Here is a 24,920-nt window from a genome sequence, read left to right as displayed (position 1 = left end):
TATCATTATTGTTGTAATACGAATTAATTGTTGTTGTTGTTGTCGTTATGATCGAGTTATTATAGCCTAAGCAATGTGGTATAAACTCAACTGCATTCAATTGTAATTTTTAGTGGGCTATAGCTTTCATTAGGACTTTTGATCTATTAAAACACAGCAGGGGAGCTGAATAAATGTAGCTGCTTCTTCTGGTTAAGCCCTCATTCAGAAGCCCCAAATTATGTTTGAATCTTTTAGGATAGCTTTTTAATTAGCCTGCGTGCGTCTCCACCAAACAAAACCCAATCGCAGGGCCTCAATGGAACGTGGTCAATATGCAAAATTGATGACTATGCCTCTTTTGTGTAAGGGACATTGTGTGTTCCTTGCTTATGAAGTCTAATCCAATCATAAATTGCACTCTCTGGCCAATCAGCGCTCCCGGGACGGCGCTTGAAAGCGACCCATGTAGAGAACTTTGTCGAACCTCATTGTTGAGGCTGACAGTTCTGAAAGGAGCTTTGGGGCAGCCTGCTATAAAACGCCTCTCCCCAGAGTAGAGGGGCCAGAGGAGTAAAGCTGGTCATTCAGATTGGAACCTATTAGATCCTCACTTGTTCTTGACGGAGTATTTCAACAGATCGTTTCGTGTTGCGTTATACTACAGACGGGACTATGATGATCCCAAGCGTCCTTGCGCCTAATGCGATGTACCCAGGCCTTTACCGCCCCTCCGCAGCCTTGCCGCTCCACCAGTCCCTTCAGAACGCGTTTCCAACCCACTCCAGCTTCCTAGTGGAGGACCTGCTGCGGATAAGCAGGCCGGCGGGGTACCACCTCAGCCGGACGCTCCCCTCAGCAAGCGTCTCCCCGGCGACAACCACCACCACCATGTCCTTCAGTGCCATGCCACAGGAGCGCATCGTCTCTCCAACTGCCTTGACGCGTGAATCATGCTCGCCGAAAACGTCACAACCGAGCAGTAAAGACCCAACTTATCTTAAGTTTGGAGTCAGCGCAATCCTTGCACCATCACCAAAGACCGGTAAGTGTGATGTTGGGAAAGTTTTACATTCTTTATAATTGGTAATTTTAGCAGTTTCTTACACTTAGCATATTGTAAAACAGATAAAACATGGTTGTCTCTTCATGAGTGTTGCCTTGATTGTTGGCGTTCCTTGACACATGGTGTTTTCCTCTACAGCATCGTTGCCACCCGCCATCCACCACAGTATGCACCCCAAGGCTTTCTCTCTCCCCTACTTCGACGGATCCTTCCACCCCGCCTTCTTCAGGACTACATATTTCCCAGGTAAGAACTAATCATGCACTTTCAGACACCGTTGAATTGCACTTTGTGCACAGTTGTTACTCACCCCTCGCCTGGGACAACGTTCAGAACTTTTCATTTCAAAATGTTTTATAGAACGACTTTCCATATGGACTCGAAATAATGCTTTGAGTGCTTTCTGCAAAGCTCTGAAAGTTGCACCTTTTTGCAAATGCCCTGTATAGGCACGCATATCACTGCAAAACTTAGCTTGTGAACTTTTCAGTGCTTTCAAAGTGGGTGTGGTGTGGTGTGGTGGGTGGGATTGATTCCATTTGCACTGACTTCTCTGCTGCTGAGCTCTTTGGTCGCTAACATAGCCCTCTGCTCCCCAACTGCTAATTAACCAATTATCCGGAATCATCACTGTTTAATTTCGAGGCGGGCTGCGGGTTCTTTTCCACGGTCTCCTGCATTAAGGCCATTTTGCAGTCTCCTCCGCACAGTCCCGCGTTTTCCCACAGGGCAGGGGCACTGGGCCACTTGCTACCAACAATGCTTTCAGCACCATGACCGATTTGGTCAGCTCCCCCCGGCGCAAGCCACCCACGCACCCCAGAGTGACTTCTACCAGGCGGGCAAGAGGCGTGGACCAGTCATGCACTAATTTCCCTATTAGGCGCCATTCACAGCTCTCAATATTCTCACAAGACCACATTGCTCGTTGTTGTGCCTGATTATGGGAAGTGCAACCATGAGTTGTGGATATGGAGGTAGTCTTAGCCCAAGTTATTTGGCAATGATTGATATGCTTATAGATAGGCATACATTTGCAAGTGTGCTATAATTCAGTGGTTTGGAAATAATTATTCTTTGCATGAACAATAATCAAATCAGTGCACATTAAACATTTTCAGTGTTTTACTATATCAATGACCTGAAAAACACACCATGCCTTAAACGTCCCCCTTCCTCTCTCAGTTTTTAAACCCTGGGCCAATCAACAGGGCAGGATAAAGAATAATCTCTTAGAAAAGTCTATAAAGTCGCTAGTCCGTGCTTTCATTCAGACAAACCATAATGGAGTTGGAGTCTTTTCATGGGCTGCGCTGAATACCTTCACAAAACAGCTCGAGCGCCCTGAATAGCTTTTCGTGTTCATTTAATGAAAATGATTTGAGGGCAGAAAAAATGCACCCTGGGCCCCTCCGCATCAGTATTCAGGTATGCAGTGGTGTTTAGTTTGAAAGTGTAAATCTCCCTTTGTTGCGATAATATATGGCCTTCGCAGCCTGTCCAGAGTCTTTTCTGCGTTAGTTCATTACTACACAATTACCGTTCACGGTTTATTAACTCCTCTATCCGCCCTCGCGGGGTTCCTTAAAGGATACGCTGCCTCTTTACCATACCAATGCGGTTGGGGACCGACCAATGTGCTAATTAGTCACCTCGTGCCATTTCACTCAAAAAGGAGACGTATTCCGCGGCCAAAGGGGGGAAGCATATTCAATGATAACAGATTGCAAAGTTTGTACACAAGTGTAAAAAAGTAGGCTAGTTGGCTAAAGAAATAGCCTTCCAGGGGACCGACGTTAACGTCTATTTTAAGCCTATTGCTACGTTTTGACCTGGTTTTATGAATGAACAGTGTTTATTTGTTGAATTAACGTTTCCCCCTCTCCTCTTCTATAGCATCTTCATCGGTCGTGCCCATCCCCGGGACCTTCTCTTGGCCACTGGCCAACAGAGGAAAGCCGAGGAGAGGGATGCTCAGACGGGCAGTGTTCTCTGACGTGCAGCGCAAAGCTCTGGAGAAGATGTTCCAGAAACAGAAATACATCAGCAAACCAGACAGAAAGAAGCTGGCCTCAAAGCTCGGTCTCAAAGACTCGCAGGTAAATAATTGACTTTTATTGCCCAGAGCTAAACTGTGCGTAATACGTGCACAATTACTCTTTCCAACGCATATGCATGCTAAAGTTGATACTGTTTGTATTATTGAAACTCTGTAATAAAGTCAACATCTACAAACTGAAACTGAACTAACTGGTTATATTATTCCTTCTCCTTCGCCAGGTTAAAATCTGGTTCCAGAACCGCAGAATGAAGTGGAGGAACTCTAAAGAGAGGGAGCTCCTGTCGTCAGGAGGTTGTCGCGAGCAGACCCTGCCCACCAAAACTAACCCACACCCAGACCTCAGCGACGTCGGCAAGAAGTCCTCCGCGGAGGAAGAGGAGGAGGACGAGATGGAAGAGGACCCATTCGGCGCTAGAGGCGCGCCTGGCCTTTGCCATGCCCCCACCGCGGGGCGCGGCGGATCGAACCTCTCGTCGCCATCTCTCTCCAGCAAGCACTCGGAATTTTCAGAATCGGATGAAGAAGAGATCACAGTTTCTTAATTTATTTATAAAAACTCAAAGATATGTTTATAAAATGGTTATCCACAGATGAACTGTACCTATGTGACCAGGTTAGCAAGAGGCAGTATCCCTTAATTTAGGCCCAACTAGTAAGAATAAATGTATTTCTTTCATATTCCAATTTTTTTTTAAACAATGAACTTCTGTCAAATCAATTTAGGCTACATCCCTGATTATTTATTTTTAAAATAACTGCAGGGTTTATTTTATAGGAAGGCCCTAAGGAAGATTTGGTTGGTGGGCCCCCACCAAGAGGGCAATTTCCTTTTAGTGGCCCCCCTCTTGACAGCAGAGACGTTTTAAAGTCAATTTATTGCAATTCTACACAGTTTGCCATGTGGCATATGGAAAATGTTGCAGTTTTAAAGCAAGTTTGCAGCAGTTCTACACATTTTGCCATGGTGCGGAGAGAAAATGTTGAAATGTTATAATGTCATTCAATTCTACTCATTTTGGCATGACTTGTCATGTTAATGATATCTGACTGAGAGTGACTAACAAAATTTATGGGGCCCTGGGCCCGGTCGGTATTCGGCCATGATTTTAGATAACTGGCTAGACTAACTTGCCAATCTAAAAATTGTGTGCAGGAATGGATAATTGAGTGACTGTCAGTGACTGACAAAACAAGAGAAAAGCTGCTGATGCACAACCAAATTTCAAACTTGCACCTTGTGTATTCTACTATTCTAACTCTCAACAGTAAGATGAGAACCTGACTGAGTAAAAAAAGAATATGGGGGGCCCTAGTGGCCGGGGGCCCTAAGCGACCGCTTATATCGCTTATGCCTTGAGCCGTCCCTGTTTATAGGATATACTTCAAAATTATTTGCTGTTTTGCACAGCTCTTTCAATTGTACAGTATTTTGTACAACTATTTGTATGGACATTTTATGCCAAGAAAATTGAGTTACCTGGACTACGAGTTTTTACTGAAAAGTGTAGACATTTCGTGCATAATTTATACGGATTTGTTAATTCAATGTATTGTGTGTGTATATATGTGTTAATAGTTCACTATGTTTGTTATTTCAATGTATTATGTGTGTATATATGTGTTAATATTTCACTATGTTTTGTACAAATACCAAATAAAATGTAAAAGTTACATGGTATAACTTCTGTTACAAAATGGAAATGAACAACAACAAAACGTTAAATATATAGATAGACAGGTTTATGTTAGTAGAGACACATAATTGATAAGAAAGTCACATTGCATTCATTAATAAATAACCATGATTTTTATTGAATCACAAATAACTTAAGACTAGTACAGTGATCTTCAGAATCAGTTCCCCAAGCTCTGGAGAGAACATTGATGATAAACTCCACACACCTGCTCTGATGCAAAAGAGACTGTACACAAAATACTCCTTTCCAAGTAGTTACAAATTGGCTAGAAAAGTCATCAAAATGTTGCAAGGTAATCAAGTATTTACACTGTTATGTTACATATATATTTTTTTTTACATAGCAAAGAAGGCTACACATTCATTGAGTTTTAAGAACATGTGAATTCAACAGCGACTCCATTCATTTCACCATCCAAACTTCTCAAAGCGAGCAGGTTTTTCACAGGTGGACAGACTGACAAACACATACATATCCTTTATTTTTGTGCTTGCATTTACTATGACAAGAGACCCCCTCCAAATGTACAGACACAACTTTGATTTTTAAATTAACAAAGACTGTACCAGCTCCCCAAAAATTATTCACAAAATCTGTTCACTTGCTGTACATCTCTTGGCAGTGCTGAAAAACCTTAAAGAACTGACCTTATAAGGCTTGGCTTCAATTTTGAGTTCAAAATGAATGTTGCATAGGATTGATGACTAAGAACACTCAAACGTTGAAAGATAATGGAAGCGATGCTGGAAACAAATAACCTATAGGACCAAAAAACACACTTGCCGTCCTAGGTTGAAGGTTTGGAGGAAAAGGGACAATATACATCTGAAGCCAAGAAAAAATCTATTATATTTTGACATGAAGCCATAACCATTTAAAATCTTTAACTTCTCCCATTTTATACTCTCTCATTTGTACCTTTACACATGATCTCAAGTAAAATGACTTTAAACAAAGCAGCATATACACATTGTTACATATTCACTCAACATGTTGTCATGACAATAATAATCATTACACATCACATAATCAAAACAGACAACAAGCATGGCAAAGGCGCAAAGGGGTGTATAGAAGGTAGATGAGGTATAGAGATTCAAACAATTCCTTAATAATTGTTCCTCCATATTCATTACATATCCATTACAAAATTATGTTTACTTTGAGCACCAACCAAATGTACTTTTCTATCTCACAGGTTGTCCTTAGTAAGTTATATCCAAACTTTTACAAACTTCTCAGCATTGGGAGTAATACAATTAATTACATGTTATCAAAGCCCAAGTCCCTTTCCCTATTCAAGCCCTAATAACCTCTTAATAACATGGCATTGGTGTTTGATATGACGATAGTTGACACTGCTCTTCAAGCCCACCTGCCTTGGCACGACGCAAAGAGAGTGTCGACTTAAAGCCCTGTAAGTTTACAGCCAAAAATACCAAATAAAAAAGTAGCTAATGCACATAGTCTGTTACAAAAAAAGTAAGGCATCCTTTTTTAAGTTCAGTCCAGCACCAAAGTATAGACTTTCATCTGGAGAAGAAGCTTATGCTACGGCGACCCGTTTGGGACAAAAGGAGTCACATGTAGGGGCAGGTGAATGGTGATGGGTGTGTGTCACTGGGGGCACAAGAAGGCATTGGGAACCAGTGAATTTGGTCTCTGTGAAGATGACGAAGATGAGACCTCCAGCACCATGCTCCAGAGGAGTGGGCCTGTAGCTCAATCTGTAGCCCAGTTTGGAGCACTGCAGCTGGGGAAGAGCCGTGAGGAGCCTGGGTTGCTGATGTGGTGGGTTTGGCTCAAAGATGCAGTCTCTTTGTTTGCTTAAATCAGGAGACCATGGTACTGATGCTGATAAGGAAGATGGCGAAGACGATGAAGATGATGCTCCATACACAGTGTCAAATTCTGGTTTATGTCTGTTGTTTGTCTAAATGGTCCATGAGGATTGGCTGTAGGAGAGCGGTTGGCCATGACGGTGCAAAAATAGAACAGTGCAGCAGCAGCTTTCTGTTTCACTCCTTTTTTGTTCAGTTCTTCTTCTCTCGTTTTGGGTTACCAGCACCCATAGTGTTCTTGATATGACAATTAAAGTGGCTTGATTTTTGTGGTGTGAGCTTGAAAAACTAATTCAAAAGAAATATTGTATTGACTGAACATAAAAACGTTAACTAAATGTATTTTTGTCTTCTTGGGAAGGGTGAGGAGTCGGATCACAATGTTGACTCCAGTGATGAGTCCAGGATGTCGTGTTGGTGACTGTTGCTATTAGAGTCACTGTCGTATCTCTGAGGGCTGGAGGAAGTGGCTGCTTCCTTCAGCCTCATTAGCATATTCATCTGAGGACGGAGACGCAGGGGTCAAAGGTTAGCGTGAGTGTGACTGTGTGTGTCTGTGTTGTCTCATGGAACTGCAGTGCCTGCTTGTGTGTGTTATGTGTACACTTGACCTGTTTTGAGCATTTGTGTGTGTGTGCGCACGCGTGTTGTCTCACCAGTGGGTCTGCGTCACTGACGCTCTGCGGCGGCTCCTTCCTGATGCCCTCCCTGGGGGCGGAGTAACCGTCGAAGCCCACGTCTTCTGGGCGGAGCTGCAGCAGCGGGGGCCAATCAGCAGGTGTGGGCGTGGCTGACCAGGGGTAGCTGTCAATCACCCAGAGTGCAGGGTCCTCCCATGCTGACCTACGGCCGTACAGCTACAGAGAGGGAGACGGATGGAGGGGAGAGAGCATTGTAAGTATCAATGTAGAGGTATGATAATAATATGAAAACACAGTGAGTACCATACATAATGCGAGTGTGCATTTATTTTTATTTTTGTGACTGATATGTTTGAGTGTGCCTGTGTGAATGCACATGCATTGTACGTGTGTGTGCGTGTGTTGCATGCCTTTGTGTGTGTACAGTCGTGGTCAAAAGTTTTCACAAAGTCTGCTGCCTCAGTTTTGATGATGGCAATTTGCATATACTCCAGAATGTCATGAAGAGTGATCAGATGAATTGCAATTAATTGCAAAGTCCCTATTTGCCATGAAAATGAATTTAATCGCCAAAAAACATTTCCAATGCATTTCAGCCCTGCCACAAAAGGACCAGTTGCCATCATGTCAGTGATTCTCTCGTTAACACAGGTGAGAGTGTTGACGAGGACAAGGCTGAAGATCACTCTGTCATGCTGATTGAGTTAGAATAACAGACGCCAGGCGGAAGCTTTAAAAGGAGGGTGGTGCTTGAAATCATTGTTCTTCCTCTGTTAACCATGGTTACCTGCAAGGAAACACGTGCCGTCATCATTGCTTTGCACAAAAAGGGCTTCACAAGGAAGGATATTGCTGCTAGTAAGATTGCACCTAAATCAACCATTTATCGGATCATCAAGAACTTCAAGGAGAGAGGTATAATTGTTGTGAAGAAGGCGTCAGGGCGCCCAAGAAAGTCCAGTAAGCGCCAGGACCGTCTCCTAAAGTTGATTCAGCTGCGGGATCGGGGCACCACCAGTGCAGAGCTTGCTCAGGAATGGCAGCAGGCAGGTGTGAGTGCATCTGCACGCACAGTGAGGCAAAGACTTTTGGAGGATGGCCTGGTGTCAAGAAGGTCAGCAAAGAAGCCACTTCTCTCCAGGAAAAACATCAGGGACAGACTGATATTCTGCAAAAGGTACACGGATTGGACTGCTGAGGACTGGGGAAAAGTCATTTTCTCTGATGAATTCCCTTTCCGATTGTTTGGGGCATCCGGAAAACACCTTGTCCGGAGAAGACAAGGTGAGCGCTACCATCAGTCCTGTGTCAAGCCAACAGTAAAGCATCCTGAGACCATTCATGTGTGGGGTTGCTTCTCAGCCAAGGGAGTGGGCTCACTCACAATTTTGCCTAAGAACACACCCATGAATAAAGAATGGTACCAACACATCCTCCGAGAGCAACTTCTCCCAACCATCCAAGAACAGTTTGGTGATGACCAATGCCTTTTCCAGCATGATGGAGCACCTTGCCATAAGGCAAAAGTGATAACTATGTGGCTCAAGGAACAAAACAACTCCCCAGACCTTAATCCCATTGAGAACTTGTGGTCGATCCTCAAGAGACGGGTGGACAAACAAAACCCCACAAATTCTGACAAACTCCAAGCATTAATTATGCAAGAATGGGCTGCCATCAGTCAGGATGTGGCCCAGAAGTTAATTGACAGCATGCCAGGGCGGATTGCAGAGGTCTTGAAAAAGAAGGGTCAACACTGCAAATATTGACTCTTTGCATAAACTTCATGTAATTGTCAATAAAAGCCTTTGACACTTATGGAATGCTTGTAATTACACTTCAGTATACCATAGTAACATCTGACAAAAATATCTCATAACACTGAAGCAGCAAACTTTGTGAAGACCAATACTTGTGTCATTCTCAAAACCTTTGACCACGACTGTATAGCCTACCTGCAGTCCCTCTCTGATTGCCTCCAGCATGTAGGGGATGATGGAGTAGTTCCAGAGGTCAGTGAACCACACCCTGGAGCCAGCCACGTCCATGGGACATGACAGGAAGAGGCGTGGCCCTGGGGAGGCAAAGGTCAAAAGTCAGATGGATGTTAAATAGTGCCACTGTGCCTTTTCTTTCAATCCTCTTTTGGAAAATGAGCTTATGGCCAGATGAGGTTATGAATATTGACAATATTGTGACACAAAGCACAATAACATGCAAAAAACACATTATACTCAGACCACAAAATGTGCCTAATGTCATGATTAGTCCACATTCCACCCCATCGGTTTTGTAAATCCAGCTATACGCCTTAAACCCCAAATGAATGGAGAAGATAAGCACGACAAATTTCAAAATTACTTGCTTATCTTTTCCATTCATTTTGGATTGGGGCATATAGCTGATTTATGACGTCATTGTGTTTTCTACCCACCGATGGTAACGTCAGAGGAGCTGTGTGCCTCTAGGAAGTGGTTGAGGTGGTGCCAGACGCGAGGGATCCAGTCGATGATCTTGACCAGCTCCAGGGTGCGCTTACGGCTGCTGATCTCCGTCTCGATCAGTTTCCTCCTCAGGTAGCGACCCAGGAAGCCCTTCACCGGCTCCAAGTGATTGGCACACAGCACCCATCTGATCACACATGCAAACGAGAGAGAGGAGGAGTTAATAGGTTAGTACTCATTCATGAATACAGCCAATAAAGACACTCCATCTTTCCATTCTGAAGGAATGGAGAGAGTGCAATGGATTGCTGCCCAGTCTGTTGCTGCCACCTAGTGATGAATCATGCAAAGTGCATTTCAAATTCAAACATTTTACTGTGTTTCATTTCAGTTACTATTGATCTTTAATTGGTATATCTAGTATTATTATGGCTGTTGAGTTAGCCTACCTGAAGTTGTGGTGGAGTTGTAGGTTGGGGGCAGAGGATGTGGCCTGGCTCATAGTACCGATGATGTAGGGGCTGGGGACAGAGAGAACACACAGAAAATCAACACATTTACAATAAACACAATTGCGTGTGTGTGTGTGTGTGTGCATGTGTGTGCACTCACCAACATTGGTATTTGCAGTTGAACACTCCGTTGAAGATCTCGCCCAGTGAGGAGACGTGGTGCATGTTATCCAGTATGACCACTAGAGGACTCTCTGCCTCTGGTCTGTCACTGCTGCACTGCTCAGACAGGCCTGACAGGTACTGACGCAACTCCTAGAGAGAGAGAGAGAGAGACAGACAGACAGACAGACAGACAGACAGACAGACGAGGTTTACACATCAAGTCTTTTTTCAATGCACAAAAACCTTTTGAGTTGCTTTAACATAAGACACTCTTTTGAGTTCTGCCTCCAAGATACATGTCTAATATAACAGAAAAAAAGGCAAATGAATCGTCACATCACACAATGTATCGTCTTGCCAGTTGGTGCCCTATGCTTCGGTGAGGTGCTTCAGCGGCATAGCTACGTACCTTGCTAGACTTGTGGTCCACGTTAAAGGTGACGATGGAATGAGGGGTCAGGGGTCGGCCCTCCTGCAGAAGCAGGTGTCTTGCCAGATGATTAGCCAGGTGTGTTTTACCGGTGCCGCTGGGGCCAGAGAGAATGACACGGCGGTGCTCCCTCAGCAGAGACACGTAGCGCTGCAGCATGGGCTTAGGGATCAGAGTGTCAAACACCAGGCAGTCCACACTCCCACTGCTCACACCTAGAGAGGGAGAGAGAGGCAGAGAGAGGGAGGGAGAGAGAGAGAGAAATTCTTACACAGAGAACACATGTACGCTATACACACCAGATTGTAGGGAGAGATACACACATTTAGAGAAACACACACACTCATACCTTTGAGCCTGATGTTGATGGTGTCGCTGTCTCCAACCAGGTAGCCGCATGGCAGCAGCTCGGGGGTGTGAGCGGTGCTGGAGTTGCTATGGCGATGCACGTCCCCAATGTTGTATCCCTCCACACTGTCACAGGTCAGCCCAAGCTGGCTCACTGGGTCCACATGGGTGATGTACTCCTACAATAGCATGAGGGAAAAGGTCAAGGGTTAGGTGATATGCAACTCTACTATGAATTATTTTGTTACTTATTTTGATATTGGAAAGATAAATACAATTAATGAAACCTTTATTCACAAATTAAGTGATTCATTCAATGTGTTTACCTTAAAGAGGCGGCGGACCACCCCATCCAAGACGTCCCACTTGGTTTTACCACTCACACCGATACAGCCAATCAGGAAGTGGCGAGGCCTGACCTCCTGGGAGAGGTCCTCATCCACACTGACCACTATCTTCACGTGTCGTCCCTCTTTCCTCATTACTCCATCTCCCACTGTATCATCCAACAACATGTCTGAGAGGAGAGAGGAAGAGGAGAGTGAGACTCATACATACACCCATCCACAAAAATACACAATCAGGCACACACACTCTCAAAGGCAATCATCCCCAAACACAAATACAGATGTACACACACTTAAAACACATGCTCACACATATACCCAACCATACAGATACCATATCAAAACACGCTGTTCTCACCCAGGCTGGTGGACTCAGTGAGGTTGATGCTGTGCTGGGACAGGCCAGGCCCTGGGGTAGGGGTGTGTGTATGATGAGAGGGCGAGGACGAGATGGAGGCCTGGGAGGGGGCTCTGCTGCCCCCTGTACTCTCCAGCTTCAGACGGTCATTCTCTGCTTTCAATTTCTCTATCTCCCCCTGAGAGAAAACACAGGAAGACATAGCAACAGTCGGTCAACAGAACAGTGTGTGTGTGTGTGTGTGTATGTGTGTGTGTGTGTGTGTGTGTGTGTGTGTGTGTGTGTGTGTGCACGCGCGTATGTTTCACCGTGTGTGTGTGTTACCTGCATGTGGTTCATGGCCTCTCTGAGCTGGTCCAGTTGATGGGCCGAGCTGAGAGCCTCAAGGCGGATGTCTGTCAGCTTCATCTCCTTCTCCCTGAGCTCACTGCGGAGCTGCATCACTGTCTCTGCCTCACCGTCCAGACAGTCCGACAGCCTACACACAGATGCTCATTGATATAACTTGTACATTTTCTCTCTCTCACACACACACACACACACACACACACACACACAAACACCACACCGTATACGTACAGTGAGTTGGAGTGTGAGTTCCTAAACATGTGGCTGGAAGTTGTGGATCCATTGTGTGGGAGTTTGGGGGAGGAGGGTAGGGAGGAGTCTGTCATCTCCTCTATGTCAGAGTGGGACGAGGCAGACTTAGGAGACTTCTTCTTACTGAACGCCTGCTTGAAGGAGCTCCGCAACTGCAGGGGGAGAGAGACAGAGAGGAGAGGAGGGTGAGTGTATGTGTGTGTGAGAGAGAAGTGTGAGGATACACTCCCAAAACAGATGGGGAGCAAGGGAAAGCAGGAGAAAAGCGGAGGAAGGCAGCTGTGAGGGAGTGCCTGAGTAAGTGAGAAATAGATCAAGAAAAGAGAGAAGAAGGGAAAGAGAAGCAAGGGGAAAGGACTAGTGCTATAAGGAGGCCGTGACTTGAGCTTATGCTCTAAACAAAAACACTAAGAGGTGTCAGTGTGAATGAGTGTCAGGTGGTTATTGTCTGGTGGTTGTGTGTGGTTACAGACATCCAGTCCACTAACCTCACCTACTGTGTGTGTATAACTGTATAATGCTCTGTAGACTGTAGAGAGAAATAACTACACTGCAGTGAATAGGACTAGAAAAGAGCACCCAAGGCTGTCGTGGAGTCTATCAGTTTCATGTAACGTTCATTTACAGCTAGAATGGTATAGTATGTTTGCTACACGATTACTATGAAATGATTGCATTATAATTGAGCCTTGTATGAAGTTTGTTTCAGAGCAGACTCAAAGTCACATCACGAAAGGAATCAGGATAAAGAACACAACTGGAGAAGAAACCAGAGGGATGATTGAGGACAGGAGAGGAAGGAGAGGGAGTGTGTTAGTAACCTACAGAGTGCTGGGGTTAGGTTCATGTTAGCTTGAGGTTAAGCTGCCTTTCGCTTTTTTTTGTTTTTCATCCACTCTTACCTCATAGACCTGCCACATGAAGCGATAGCACAGAGGAAGACAGAGAGAGAGAGAGAGAGAGAGACACAAAACAGCACAGGTTCAGTGGGGAGTGTGTGAGTGTGTTAGTGGTAGGGACATAGCGTACAGTGGAGGCTGCAGAATGTGGACTGTGGTATGTGGCTGTTCTGCACCGTAAGATACTGAGGCCATTTGCTTCAACCTACACTCGTGTAGACTGAGGTCCTTCTAATAGGGGGCTCATTTACAGTCCACTGCCCTTTTTACCATGATACCTCACAGACAGCCCACATACACCCTACATACCTTACCCTACCACATATGGCTTATCCAATCTGCATATTATCAAAGGACCACCTATTGTCTGTGCAAAAAGCATGTGAGAACCATGGGCTCTCTGAAAATAGCTTATTATCAGATCTTAAACATGTAACGTGACTTTCGCTTGTTGAAACTTTATATAGACAGTACACCTTCTCACAAAGTCCTTGGATCGGGACAGGAGTATTCTATGATAAATCTATAGAGCTACAAATATAGACATTCAAAGCTAAAGCCAGCTTATACAGGGTCACTTCAATGTTATTATATCTATGGGCCAGAGGATAGGAACACAAATCACTAGGGTCTAGACAGGTTCAATAGCAGCCAATACCATAAAGCAATTAGAGTGGGGCTCAATTCCATTTCAAATCCTGTTGGAAACCAAATGCAATACAATTCCTGAAATGCTATTGGAATTGAGCCCAAGTCTGGAGGATCAACTAGGAGATAGATTTGCTACAGACACTACAGCAGTGAAACACCGGGTATGACAGCTTATCAAGTTACTGTAGATGTAGGCAACAAAAGAGTTCAATAGTATCTTCAGAGAGTCTCAAGCGTAGCTGTTTCCATCTAGCATCTCTGAAGCGGTACACATACAATTACTTGACACGAAAGCTTTCAGGTTGATCACTATTTTGTTGCCTACAGATATCAACATAAAGGCACACAGTCTAAAAGCACAAATAGGATGCATACATCATCATCTTCAACATGTCCTCCTGTGCAAGACACAATCTGTCAGCAACAAGGAACAAGAGGGAACACAACAAGAAATGGAACAACGTTAACTTCCTGTATCAACAGGAAATTGAAAATATTAGAATATGTTTCACAAAACCTCTACAACTTGTAGATCTAGGTAACATACCAAATTACACACTATTCTCTATACAGTACACTACTTTTGAACAGTAACGGAGTCTACAAGAAAAGCTAATTGCATTGCATTCACCTTGGCCCCTGTGCAAGATGCCTGAGAAAGAGACCCCAGAGTGTGAGTTACAAACACATAAATACACAAATACATACAGTACCAGTCAAAAGTTTGGACAAGAGTGTGCAATGCTGTCAAGAGTGTGCAAGGCAAAGGCTGGCTATTTGAAGAATCTCAAATATAAAATATATTTTGATTTGTTCAGCACTTTTTTGGTTACTACATGATTCCATATGTGTTATTTAATAGTTTTGATGTCTTCACTATTATTCTACAATGTAAACATTTGTAAAAAAAACTTGAATGAGTAGGTGTGTCCAAACTTTTGACTGGTAGTGTATATAGAGAGATGAAACAAGTGAGACAGAGACAAACCTACATACCAGTTGTTAGATTTAATTTGGAGTAAGATATGCTTGTGTGTATTGTAGGTTGTGTGTGTTAGTGAGTGATCATGATCGTACTCAGTTCCAGTGTGTGTGTGTGTGTGTGTGTGTGTGTGTGTGTGCGTGCGTAATATGTATGTGTGAGTGTGCGCTTGAATGCGTGTGCATGTCTACGAATGTACATACCCAGTTCTTCTTGTTCTTCTTCTTGTTCTTAGCGTCGGCGTCCATGTTGGATCCCACACTGGAGTGGCTGGTTGCACTGGCAATGCTGCTGACGCTGTCTGACGAGTGCTGTCTCCTCATCCGTAGGTCTGGCTGCTGCTGCTGCTGGGGGCTGCCATTACTACCACCACCACCTGAGAAAGAACCTGTGAAAGACGGGTTGAGAGACAGAAAAGAGAGAGAGAGAGAGAGAGACTTTTTTTAAAGACTCAGAAATAATACAGTATCACAGCATTGTGGGAAGTCTATAACTTCACCTTTTCCCTTGCCAGGTGTAAGCTTCAAGGTACAGTCAGCGATATGATGTAGATGCATAAAATGAACAGCATAGTGCAGGGTTCCCCAACTGGTGGGACGTGGGTGATTTTATTTGGCCCCCCAAGTTTTCTGAGCAAGTTTGAGAGATAAAAGACTGTAAAAATACAGTACCAGCAAATCGCCTCCAAGTGATTTTCATTTTGGAAATCTGTTCCAAACTATTCCCACGTCTAACAGAGCGATATAGTGATCGTATTCAAACGTAAGCTAGGTTTGAAAATATTATGTTTTAGTCAAATATTATATTACGATCAATTACAGTCTACAAATTATTTGTAATTATGTTCCGGCCCCCTGACCCTCTGCTCAAGAAAGAATCGGCCTGAGGCTGAACGTAGTTGATGATTCCTGGCATAGTGGGTCAATTTCCGCAACAACTAAGAGCGTTGAAGTGCGAGGCTAAACTTCTCAGCTGTTTTGGTCCCGTAGAAGTCTTGCATCTCGCTCATCATAATACGCAAATGTATGTGGACACCTGCTCGTCGAACATATCATCCCAAAATCATGGGCATTAATATGGAGTTGGTCCCCCCTTTGCTGCTATAACAGCCTCCACTCTTCTGGGAAGGCTTTCCACTAGATTTTGGAAAATTGCTGCGGGGACTTGCTTCCATTCGGCCACAAGAGCATTAGTGAGGTCGGCACTGATGTTGGGCGATTAGTAGTAGTGGAAAAAGTACCCAATTGTCATACTTGAGTAAAAGCAAAGACACCTTAATAGAAAATGTGTGTCTCCTGAGTGGCGCAGTGGTCTAAGGCACTGCATCGCAGTGCTAGCTGTGCCACTAGAGATCCTGGTTCGAATCCAGGCTCTGTCGCAGCCGGCCGCGACCGGGAGACTCATGGGCGGCGCACAATTGGCCCAGCGTCGTCCAGGGTAGGGGAGGGAATGGCCGGCAGGGATGTAGCTCAGTTGATAGAGCATGGCGTTTGCAACGTCAGGGTTGTGGGTTCGATTCCCACGGGGGGCCAGTATGATAAAAATGTATTCACTAACTGTAAGTTGCTCTGGATAAGAGCGTCTGCTAAATGACTTAAATGTAAAATGACTCAACTAAAACTAAAATACTACTTGTCTAAAAGTATTTGGTTTTAAATATACTTAAGTATCAAAAGTAAAAAAAAGTAAGTTGTCCTCTGTAGCTCAACTGGTAGAGTACGGCGCTTGTAACGCCAAGGTAGTGGGTTCGATCCCCGGGACCACCCATACACAAAAATGTATGCACGCATGACTGTAAGTCGCTTTGGATAAAAGCGTCTGCTAAATGGCATATTATTATTAAATGTAATTGCTAAAATATACTTAAGTATCATTTCAAATACCTTATATGAAGCAAACCAGATGCCGCCATTTTTATTTATTTAAGGAAAGCCAGGGGCACACTCCAACACTCAGACATAATTTACAAACAAAGCATGTGTGTTTAGTGAGTCCGCCAGATCAGAGGCAGTAGGGATGACCAGGGATGTTATCTTGATAAGTGCGTGAATTTGACCCTTTTCCTGTCCTGCTAAGCATTCAAAATGTAACGAGTACTTTTGGGTGTCAGGGAAAATGTATGAAGTAAAAAGTAAATTATTTTCTTTAAGAATGTAGTGAAGTAAAGGTAAAAGTTGTCAAAAATATAAATAGTAAAGTAAAGTACATATACCCCAAAAAACGACTTAAGTAGTACTTTACAGTATTTTTACTTTAGTATTTACACCACTGGCGATTAGGCCTTGCTCGCAGTTAGCGTTCCAATTCATCCCAAAAGGTGTTAGATGGGGTTGATGTCAGGGCTCTGTGCAGGCCAGTCAAGTTCTTCCACACCGATCTCGACAAACCATTTCTGTATGTACCTCGCTTTATGCACGGGGGCATTGTCATGGTGAAACAGGAAAGGGCCTTCCCAAAACTGTTGCCACAAAGTTGGAAGCACAGAATCGTCTAGAACATCATTGTATGCTGTAGCGTTAAGATTTCCCTTCACTGGAAGTAAGGGAACTAGTCCAAACCATGAAAAACAGCCCCAGACCATTATTCCTCCTCCACCAAACTTTACAGTTGGCACTATGCATTCAGGCAGGTAGTGTTCTCCTGGCATCCGCCAAACCCAGATTCGTCTGTCGGACTGCCAGATGATGAAGCGTGATTCATCACTCCAGAGAACCCGTTTCCACTGCTCCAGAGCCCAATGGCAGCGAGCTTTAACCACTCCAGCCGACGCTTGGTATTCAGCATCGGGATCTTAGGCTTGTGTGCGGCTGCTCGGCCATGGAAACCCATTTCATTAAGCTCCAGATGAACAGTTCTTGTGCTGACATTGCTTCCAGAGGCAGTTTGGAACTCGGTAGTGAGTATTGCAACCGAGGACAGACGATTTTTACGCACTACGCGCTTCAGCACTCGACGGTCCCGTTCTGTGAGCTTGTGTGGCCTACCACTTCGCTGTTGAGCCGTTGTTGCTCCTAGACATTTCCACTTCTTAATAACAACACTTACGGTTAACCGGGGAAGCTTTAGCAGGGCAGCAAGTTTACGAACTGACTTGTTGGAAAGGTGGCATCCTATGACGTTGCCACGTTGAAAGACACTGAGCTCTTCAGTACAGACCATTCTACTGCCAATGTTTGTCTATGTAGATTGCATGGCTGTCTGCTCCATTTTATACACCTGTCAGCAACGGGTGTGGCTGAAATAGCCGAATCCACTAATTTGAAGGGGTGTCCACATACCTTTGTATATATAGTGTATCTGCGGTGCTGCTCGTGGAAACGTAATTTTTCTGAGTCCACTGTACCTTTAAGGTACTGTTAGAGGTTGTTGGAGTTATTGCTATGGTTGTGGTTCGGTTCTCCTTACCTGTCCTATTCTGTTTGCAGGTGAGTTCAGGTGTGTTGATGACTCCGTTGATGGCGGCCTGGGCCACGTTGTTCTGTTTCTTCAGCAGCTCAATGTTCTTCCTCAGCTCGTTCAGCTCACAGTCCTGCAGGGAAAATGTTGGGTGTCAGGGAAAATGTATGAAGTAAAAAGTAAATTATTTTCTTTAAGAATGTAGTGAAGTAAAGGTAAAAGTTGTCAAAAATATAAATAGTAAAGTAAAGTACATATACCTCAAAAAACTACTTAAGTAGTACTTTACAGTATTTTTACTTTAGTATTTACACCACTGGCAATTAGGCCTTGCTCGCTGTTAGCGTTCCAATTCATCCCAAAAGGTGTTAGATGGGGTTGATGTCAGGGCTCTGTGCAGGCCAGTCAAGTTCTTCCACACCGATATACATTTAGAATATTACAACAACATGCAAATAACATTCACATATCTAAAATTCGTATTTTCATATTTTGGTTTTCATTGGCCGAGATGAACATAATTCAATTGTGCCTTAAATTATGTCATGTTATGCTATGTCATGCCTCACCTTGTGCTCAGCGGTCATAGTGAGACTCTTCAGTCTGATGGTCATGTTACCCAGGCTCTGTTCAAACGCTGCCACCAGGTGAGCCTGCACAGGGAAATAACACAGGTTAGAATATGTCAAACTATACTTCTACATATAGGTTCCAAGAGGTTATATTATAGTTCAACTTAGTTTGGACGGCCAAAAATCCTTCAGTAGCGGTTATTGTCAAAGCATGAGAGTGATGAGAGCAACAGTAGCTGTACTCCCAGATGACCTGCTCCAAGGACAGAACTAGTAAAAGATAAGACAAGAGCAACTGCCAGGAATCCAAGCCAAGTTACCGAATAACAACAGTTACTTCATCTCAAAGCCAACAGCTAATTTAGTGCATCGATTAGCCTACATTCCAATTAAAAACTAGAAGTCAAAGCAAAAAGCGAAAAACAGCAAATGCTACATATCATAATAACCAACTCTGTTAGTCTCACAACTTCTAATGTTTCAAAAGGCGGCACCAGAAATCCTCTAAATCTGGCTTAAATCCTCTCACACCTCTCTGATAGATGTGTCCACACTAGAGCTTTGGTCGACGGGGTCTCCCAGGCTCCCTCTGAGGGGCTGAACCGGATGGCTACTCCTCCTGGAAGGGTAGTGGTTTAGGGGGAGCCAGATGCCCTCTGTGCCCGGTCTGGGGTATGGTCTGCTGGACGTCATGGCTAGGGAGGCTAGATGCTAACAATGCTAAAGCTACAGCATTGACACTGTGGCTCTTGAGTACCTCTTTTCCCCCACACACACACTAACTGTGTATATTCTCTCCAGTGTCTAAGAGCTAAGACAGAGTGTCTGGGTGGGTGGATGGGTGGAGAGAGAGAGCGTGGAGGGTTGAAGGGGAATGCGAGGGACGGAGAGACAGTGAGGAGACAGAGAGAGGTGGTATCTGTTTGATGATAGACTCCTCCTAATTGTGATAAAAAGAGACAGACAAGGTAGAGCCAGAGACCTTGAACAACTATGAGTTGAGATACGGCACCAAAACATAGAATACAAGACTGGCTTTGAGCAGTGTGAGAAAAGCTCTCATTGAACGTATACTGACGGTTAACACAGCCACAATGGCCTCGCCTGAAACCCAAACACGACATCACTCAGGTAAATTTTATACCACAACCACACACAGTACCAAACCCAAATAATCATAATCTACTACAAATAATAATCTAGCTCAGGGTTTCTTAAACTATGGGTCGGGACCCAAAGTGGGCCCTGGGTATTTTAGAGGTGAGTTATGAGAATACATAAATAATAAATAATATGACATTTAGCAGACGCTTTTATCCAAAGCGACTTACAGTCATGCGTGCATACATTTTTATGTATGGGTGGTCCCGGGGTTCGAACCCACTACCTTGGCGTTACAAGCGCCGTGCTCTACCAGCTGAGCTACAGAGGACCATCTATACTCACACAATTTATGCTTAATTTGGGTCAATGGAGGACGATTTGGGTCAGGGAAGGACGGTCAAATTCCTCATTTGGGTCTTGAGTGTAAGAAACCCTGATCTAGCTTGTACAAATAATAATCTGCATCAGTTAAAAGCCCGGTAACCATATAGACACTCAAAGCCACACAGTATCAAAACCAAACACAACCGAAACATTACATAATTCCTACCCAATAAACAGACAAACAGATCCAAGCATGCTAGAGAGCCAAACCTTTTAGATCTTAATGAATAAGATTATATGAACCGGGGGGGTCCTGATCCTAGATCAACAATCCTACTCTGAGACGCTTGATACACCTTTTTGACCACCAAACCAAAGTTATAATTCACTACAATGGTGAAATAGTAGACTACTGTGTGACAACCTTCATCACCTAAGAATGTTTAATCTCCTCTGTCTAGGATGCTCTGCGTACTTAACTCCTGCACTACGCGCTGTCCAATAAAAACGTAGGTACACCTCTGAACACGCAGGGAGGTGGTTGGTGTACTAGCGTGTAGCAGACGTGTCGACTGACACACGATTCAAGTCACGGAGCTGCTCTCATAACGTGAGGGGCTTTGCAGCCAGATATGTGTCTTTGCCTTGAGGGTGTGTTCTCATTACTCATACAAGCACCCATCTATCTGTCGGGGAACAAATCAAATATATGAACAAAGTCTACCCAACCCAACTGGGGAAGGGTACCAACATTTATTTGCAGCATTGAAGGTCCCCAAGAACATAGTGACCTCCATCATTCTTAAATAGAAGACGTTTGGAACCACCAAGACTCTTCCTAGAGCTGGCCGCCCAGCCAAATTGAGCAATCGGGGGAGAAGGGCCTTGGTCAGGGAGGTGACCAAGATCCCGATGGTCACTCTGACAGAGCTCTAGAGTTCCTCTATGGAGATGGGAGAACCTTCCAGAAGGACAACCATCTCTGCAGCACTCCACCAATCAGGCCTTTATGGTAGAGTAGCCAGACGGAAGCCACTCCTCAGTAAAAGGCACATGACAGCCCGCTTGGAGTTGGCCAAAAGGCACCTAAAGGACTCTCAGACCATGAGAAACAAGATTCTCTGGTCTGATGAAACCAAGATTGAACTCTTTGGCCTGAATGCCAAGCGTCACATCTGGAGGAAACCTGGCACCATCCCTACAGTTGAAGCATGGTGGTGGCAGCATCATGCTGTGGGGAGGTTGTTCAGCTTCAGGGACTGGGAGACTAGTCAGGATAAGTCAGGGAAAAGATTAACAGAGCAAAGCACAGAGCGATCCTTGATGAAAACCTACTCCAGAGCGCTCAGGACCTCAGACTGGGGTGAAGGTTCACCTTCCAACAGGACAACGACACTAAGCACACAGCCAAGATAATGCAGGAGTGGCTTCGGGACAGGTCTCTGAATGTCCTTGAGTGGCCCAGCCAGAGCCCGGACTTGAACCCGATGGAACATCTCTGGAGAGACCTGAAAATAGCTGTGCAGCAACGCTCCCCATCCAACCTGACAGAGCTTGAGAGGATCTGCAGAGAGGAATGGAATAAACTCCCCAAATACAGTTGTGCCAAACTTGTAGCGTCATACCCAAAAAGACTCGAGGCTGTAATCGCTGCCAAACCTGTTTTTGGTTTGTCATTATGGGGTATTGTGTGTAGATTGATGAGGGAAAAAAACAATTTAATCAATTTTAGAATAAGGCTGTAATGCAACAAAATGTGGAAAAAGTGAAGGGGTCTGAATACTTTCCGAATGCACTGTATGTGTGTGTGCAAGAAATTGTTTCTGTGTGTTTGGGACTATGTGTATCTGAGAGGCAGAGTGTGTGTGTGTGTGTCTGTCAGCACATGAGTTCCTGTATGTGTTTCTGCTTGAGTGTGTGTGTACTAGGGCTGTGGCGGTCATTACATTCTGTCAGATGGTAACGGTCATGTAAATGTCTGCCGGTCTCAAGGTAATTGATCGTTAATTAACAAACACATTTAGCATCTCCAGGCCCCGACGCATACAAGCCGCTGATGGGTGCCTTTAGAACATCTAAGCTTTTAAAAAGTATAATAAATCTATTTAATATACATAATTTATTTTAGGCAGATCTAAAGAAACATTATGATATGAAGAAAATGTATTTCAGAAGAACAGAATAGTATATTCTGAGTCGTCCTACTGTATGTTATCTGGCTATGCGCAATGTCAATGGAAGCCTAGGCTGTAGGCTAGTTCATTTAGCAGACAAGATATGCTTATAAATTCTGTGCCATTATTTTATATTTTATGATTTTATAGTAAAAAGAATATAATTGAACTTAGCGGAATAAAATAGAAAGGATATTTTTCTCATTCCCATGCGAGCATATGAGCTATGTTGAGAGTAAAAGTGATCCTTTGAAACAGGTCCTATAAGCTCGATTTAGATTTATTTGTGAATGATACAAACCTTAGAATGTCTTAGAAATGAAAGCATATTGTATACGGGCTGCATTATGCTGCTATATTGATGATTTGGTAAAAAGTCACAAAAACAGCTTGCACTCTGTTCCTTGTCTCACGCTGTTCTCGCATCAAGTGATAATATTCTCACTATTCTCAATGTAATCTTGTCTTTACTAATATGTGAAATTATTTTTGATTTAGAATAGGCTATTATCAAATAGGCAGGAACAAGGGCAGGGGAAAAGATACATGTCATCCTTACGTACTCGAATTGTGAATGGAGGCTGCGCTTTCCCACAGTTTCAATCATGCTGGGTAGGCTACTCCGGTTTTACATCAGAGAAAGGTGCTTAATATTAGCAGCTGAAAAATAAATATAGTAGCAGTAGAAAGCTGTGATCATCCTATTTTTAGAGGTAACCATCATATTATGTAGCTAAAGGTAATGTGGCAGCCTATTAATTATGAAAATATAAAAAACACCCTATTACTAGGCTATTCAAAATCAAATACAAATGCACTATAATTGTAGGGTAACTATACTCTGTAAGCAACCCTGCACAATCAATCAATGAACCAACAGCATCGCCTAGGCCTACACATTCTCTCCCAGACTCATGGATATAAAGTTTGGAGCATAGCATAAGGTAACCAGTCCATCCAGTGTGCGTAATAACACAGTCCACACTCAAAGGAGATTACTAGAGTTTGTATAATTTTGGAGTAGACCAATTATGTACCAAAGACATCTAAAAAATGTTTTTAAATTATAATTTAAAAAACAGTGTTTCTGCCGTGCGTAATATGTGGTAGGCTATTTATTAGGCTATGTGTTCTACATGCGACATCTTAAATGCGTTGAAATAATCATCATCTTAGAAAGAGCTGTCGATTTCGTTGTGTTTGGCTTTGAAACAAGATCCACAACAACCATGTTTTCAACTCAGTTTCAACCTGTTGTTGAACTTCTTTCCTAAAATGGATCTATCACAGTGAGGTCAAACAATATCACCTAACGGTGACTTTGAAAAGCATAATACTGTTTTGATGATAAGTGATTTTCGATTGCATTTGCATTGATGTCAGAGTGATTAGAGGGACAATAGAGCTGTGGTCATGATTCATGACTGCCGGTGTGGTGGTAGTCACCGCAACAGCCCTAGTGTTTACACTAGTTTCTGTAGGTTTGTGTAGGCATATGTTTCTACATCTGTGTGTGTAGCTAGGTTTCCCTCCTGTTGTACTTACATTAGCACTCAGCTGTGTTGTCAGGGCAGAGACTTTTTCCTGGGAGGTGTCCAGCTCTCTACGCAGCTTACGGATCTAAAAATAAAAACACACACATCAACCATCCAGACGCACCACCAAAACACACCATCACCAAAACACACCACCACCAAAACACACCAAAACAGGCTGAGAATGTTTGACAGACTGAGAAAGTTTTGTAGGTGTGACAATACAAGGGAAAACTCCCTGATCTACCCTCTGATAGAAAGGGGTTAGGGAAAGGAAGCATCATGTCATGGCTTCATAAAGGAGCACACAGGTGTACACAGGTGTCTGGAACAAGGGCTTGTTGTCACATGGTCACCCACAACACAGACATGTGTAACTAGATACAATACTGAATACGCCCCCATGTTCCAGCATGTCATATGAATAGAGAAGAATAAGAGAGAGAGAGGAGGCCACCCGAGTGGCACAGCGGTCTAAGGCACCGCATTGCAGTGCTAGAGGCGTCACTACAGACCCGGGTTCGATCCCGGGCTGTATCACAACCAGCCGTGATCAGGAGTGCCATAGGGCGGCGCACAATTGGCCCAGCGTCGTCCGGGTTAGGGGAGGGTTTGGCCGGGGGGGCTTTACTTGGCTCATCGCGCTCTAGCGTCTCCTTGTGGCGGGCCGGGCGCCTGCAGCCTGACCTCGGTCAAAGGTGAACGGTGTTTCCTCCGACACATTGGTGCGGCTGGCTTACGGGTTAAGCGGGCGGGTGTTAAGAAGCGCGGTTTGGCAGGTCATGTTTCTGGAGGACGCATGACTCGACCTGGGGAGTTGCAGCGATGTGTCAAGATCGAAAAAGGGGGTAAA

General features: G+C 44.1%; 1 protein-coding gene and 1 pseudogene across 1 annotated transcript; one reads left to right on the top strand and one right to left on the bottom strand.

The window, feature by feature from the left end:
- The first annotated feature begins 513 nt into the window (after window positions 1–513).
- LOC121580115 (homeobox protein DBX1-A-like) lies at window positions 514–4,060 on the top strand. Its single transcript, XM_041895168.2, has 4 exons — window positions 514–1,024; window positions 1,184–1,291; window positions 2,942–3,144; window positions 3,326–4,060. Exons 1-4 carry the CDS (start codon window positions 655–657, stop codon window positions 3,647–3,649), a joined length of 1,005 nt encoding a protein of 334 aa, XP_041751102.2. The 5' UTR covers window positions 514–654; the 3' UTR covers window positions 3,650–4,060.
- Window positions 4,061–4,830: 770 nt separating this feature from the next.
- The window catches only part of LOC121574490, a 146,614-nt pseudogene continuing 126,524 nt past the window's right edge, over window positions 4,831–24,920 (bottom strand).

This window comes from Coregonus clupeaformis, unplaced genomic scaffold (genome assembly GCF_020615455.1).
Source record: "Coregonus clupeaformis isolate EN_2021a unplaced genomic scaffold, ASM2061545v1 scaf0091, whole genome shotgun sequence".
Lineage (NCBI taxonomy): Eukaryota > Metazoa > Chordata > Actinopteri > Salmoniformes > Salmonidae > Coregonus > Coregonus clupeaformis.
The sequence above is the reverse complement of the archived record's forward strand: the minus strand, read 5'-3'. Positions and strand labels throughout refer to the sequence as shown.

Excerpts from the sequence above, each read along its gene's own strand:
- LOC121580115 (XM_041895168.2), top strand. The coding sequence starts at position 655 with ATGATGATCCCAAGCGTCCTTGCGCCTAATGCGATGTACCCAGGCCTT. Across the intron at positions 1,292-2,941 it reads CAGGACTACATATTTCCCAG|CATCTTCATCGGTCGTGCCC; the intron begins GTAAGAACTAAT and ends CCTCTTCTATAG. Across the intron at positions 3,145-3,325 it reads TCGGTCTCAAAGACTCGCAG|GTTAAAATCTGGTTCCAGAA; the intron begins GTAAATAATTGA and ends CTCCTTCGCCAG.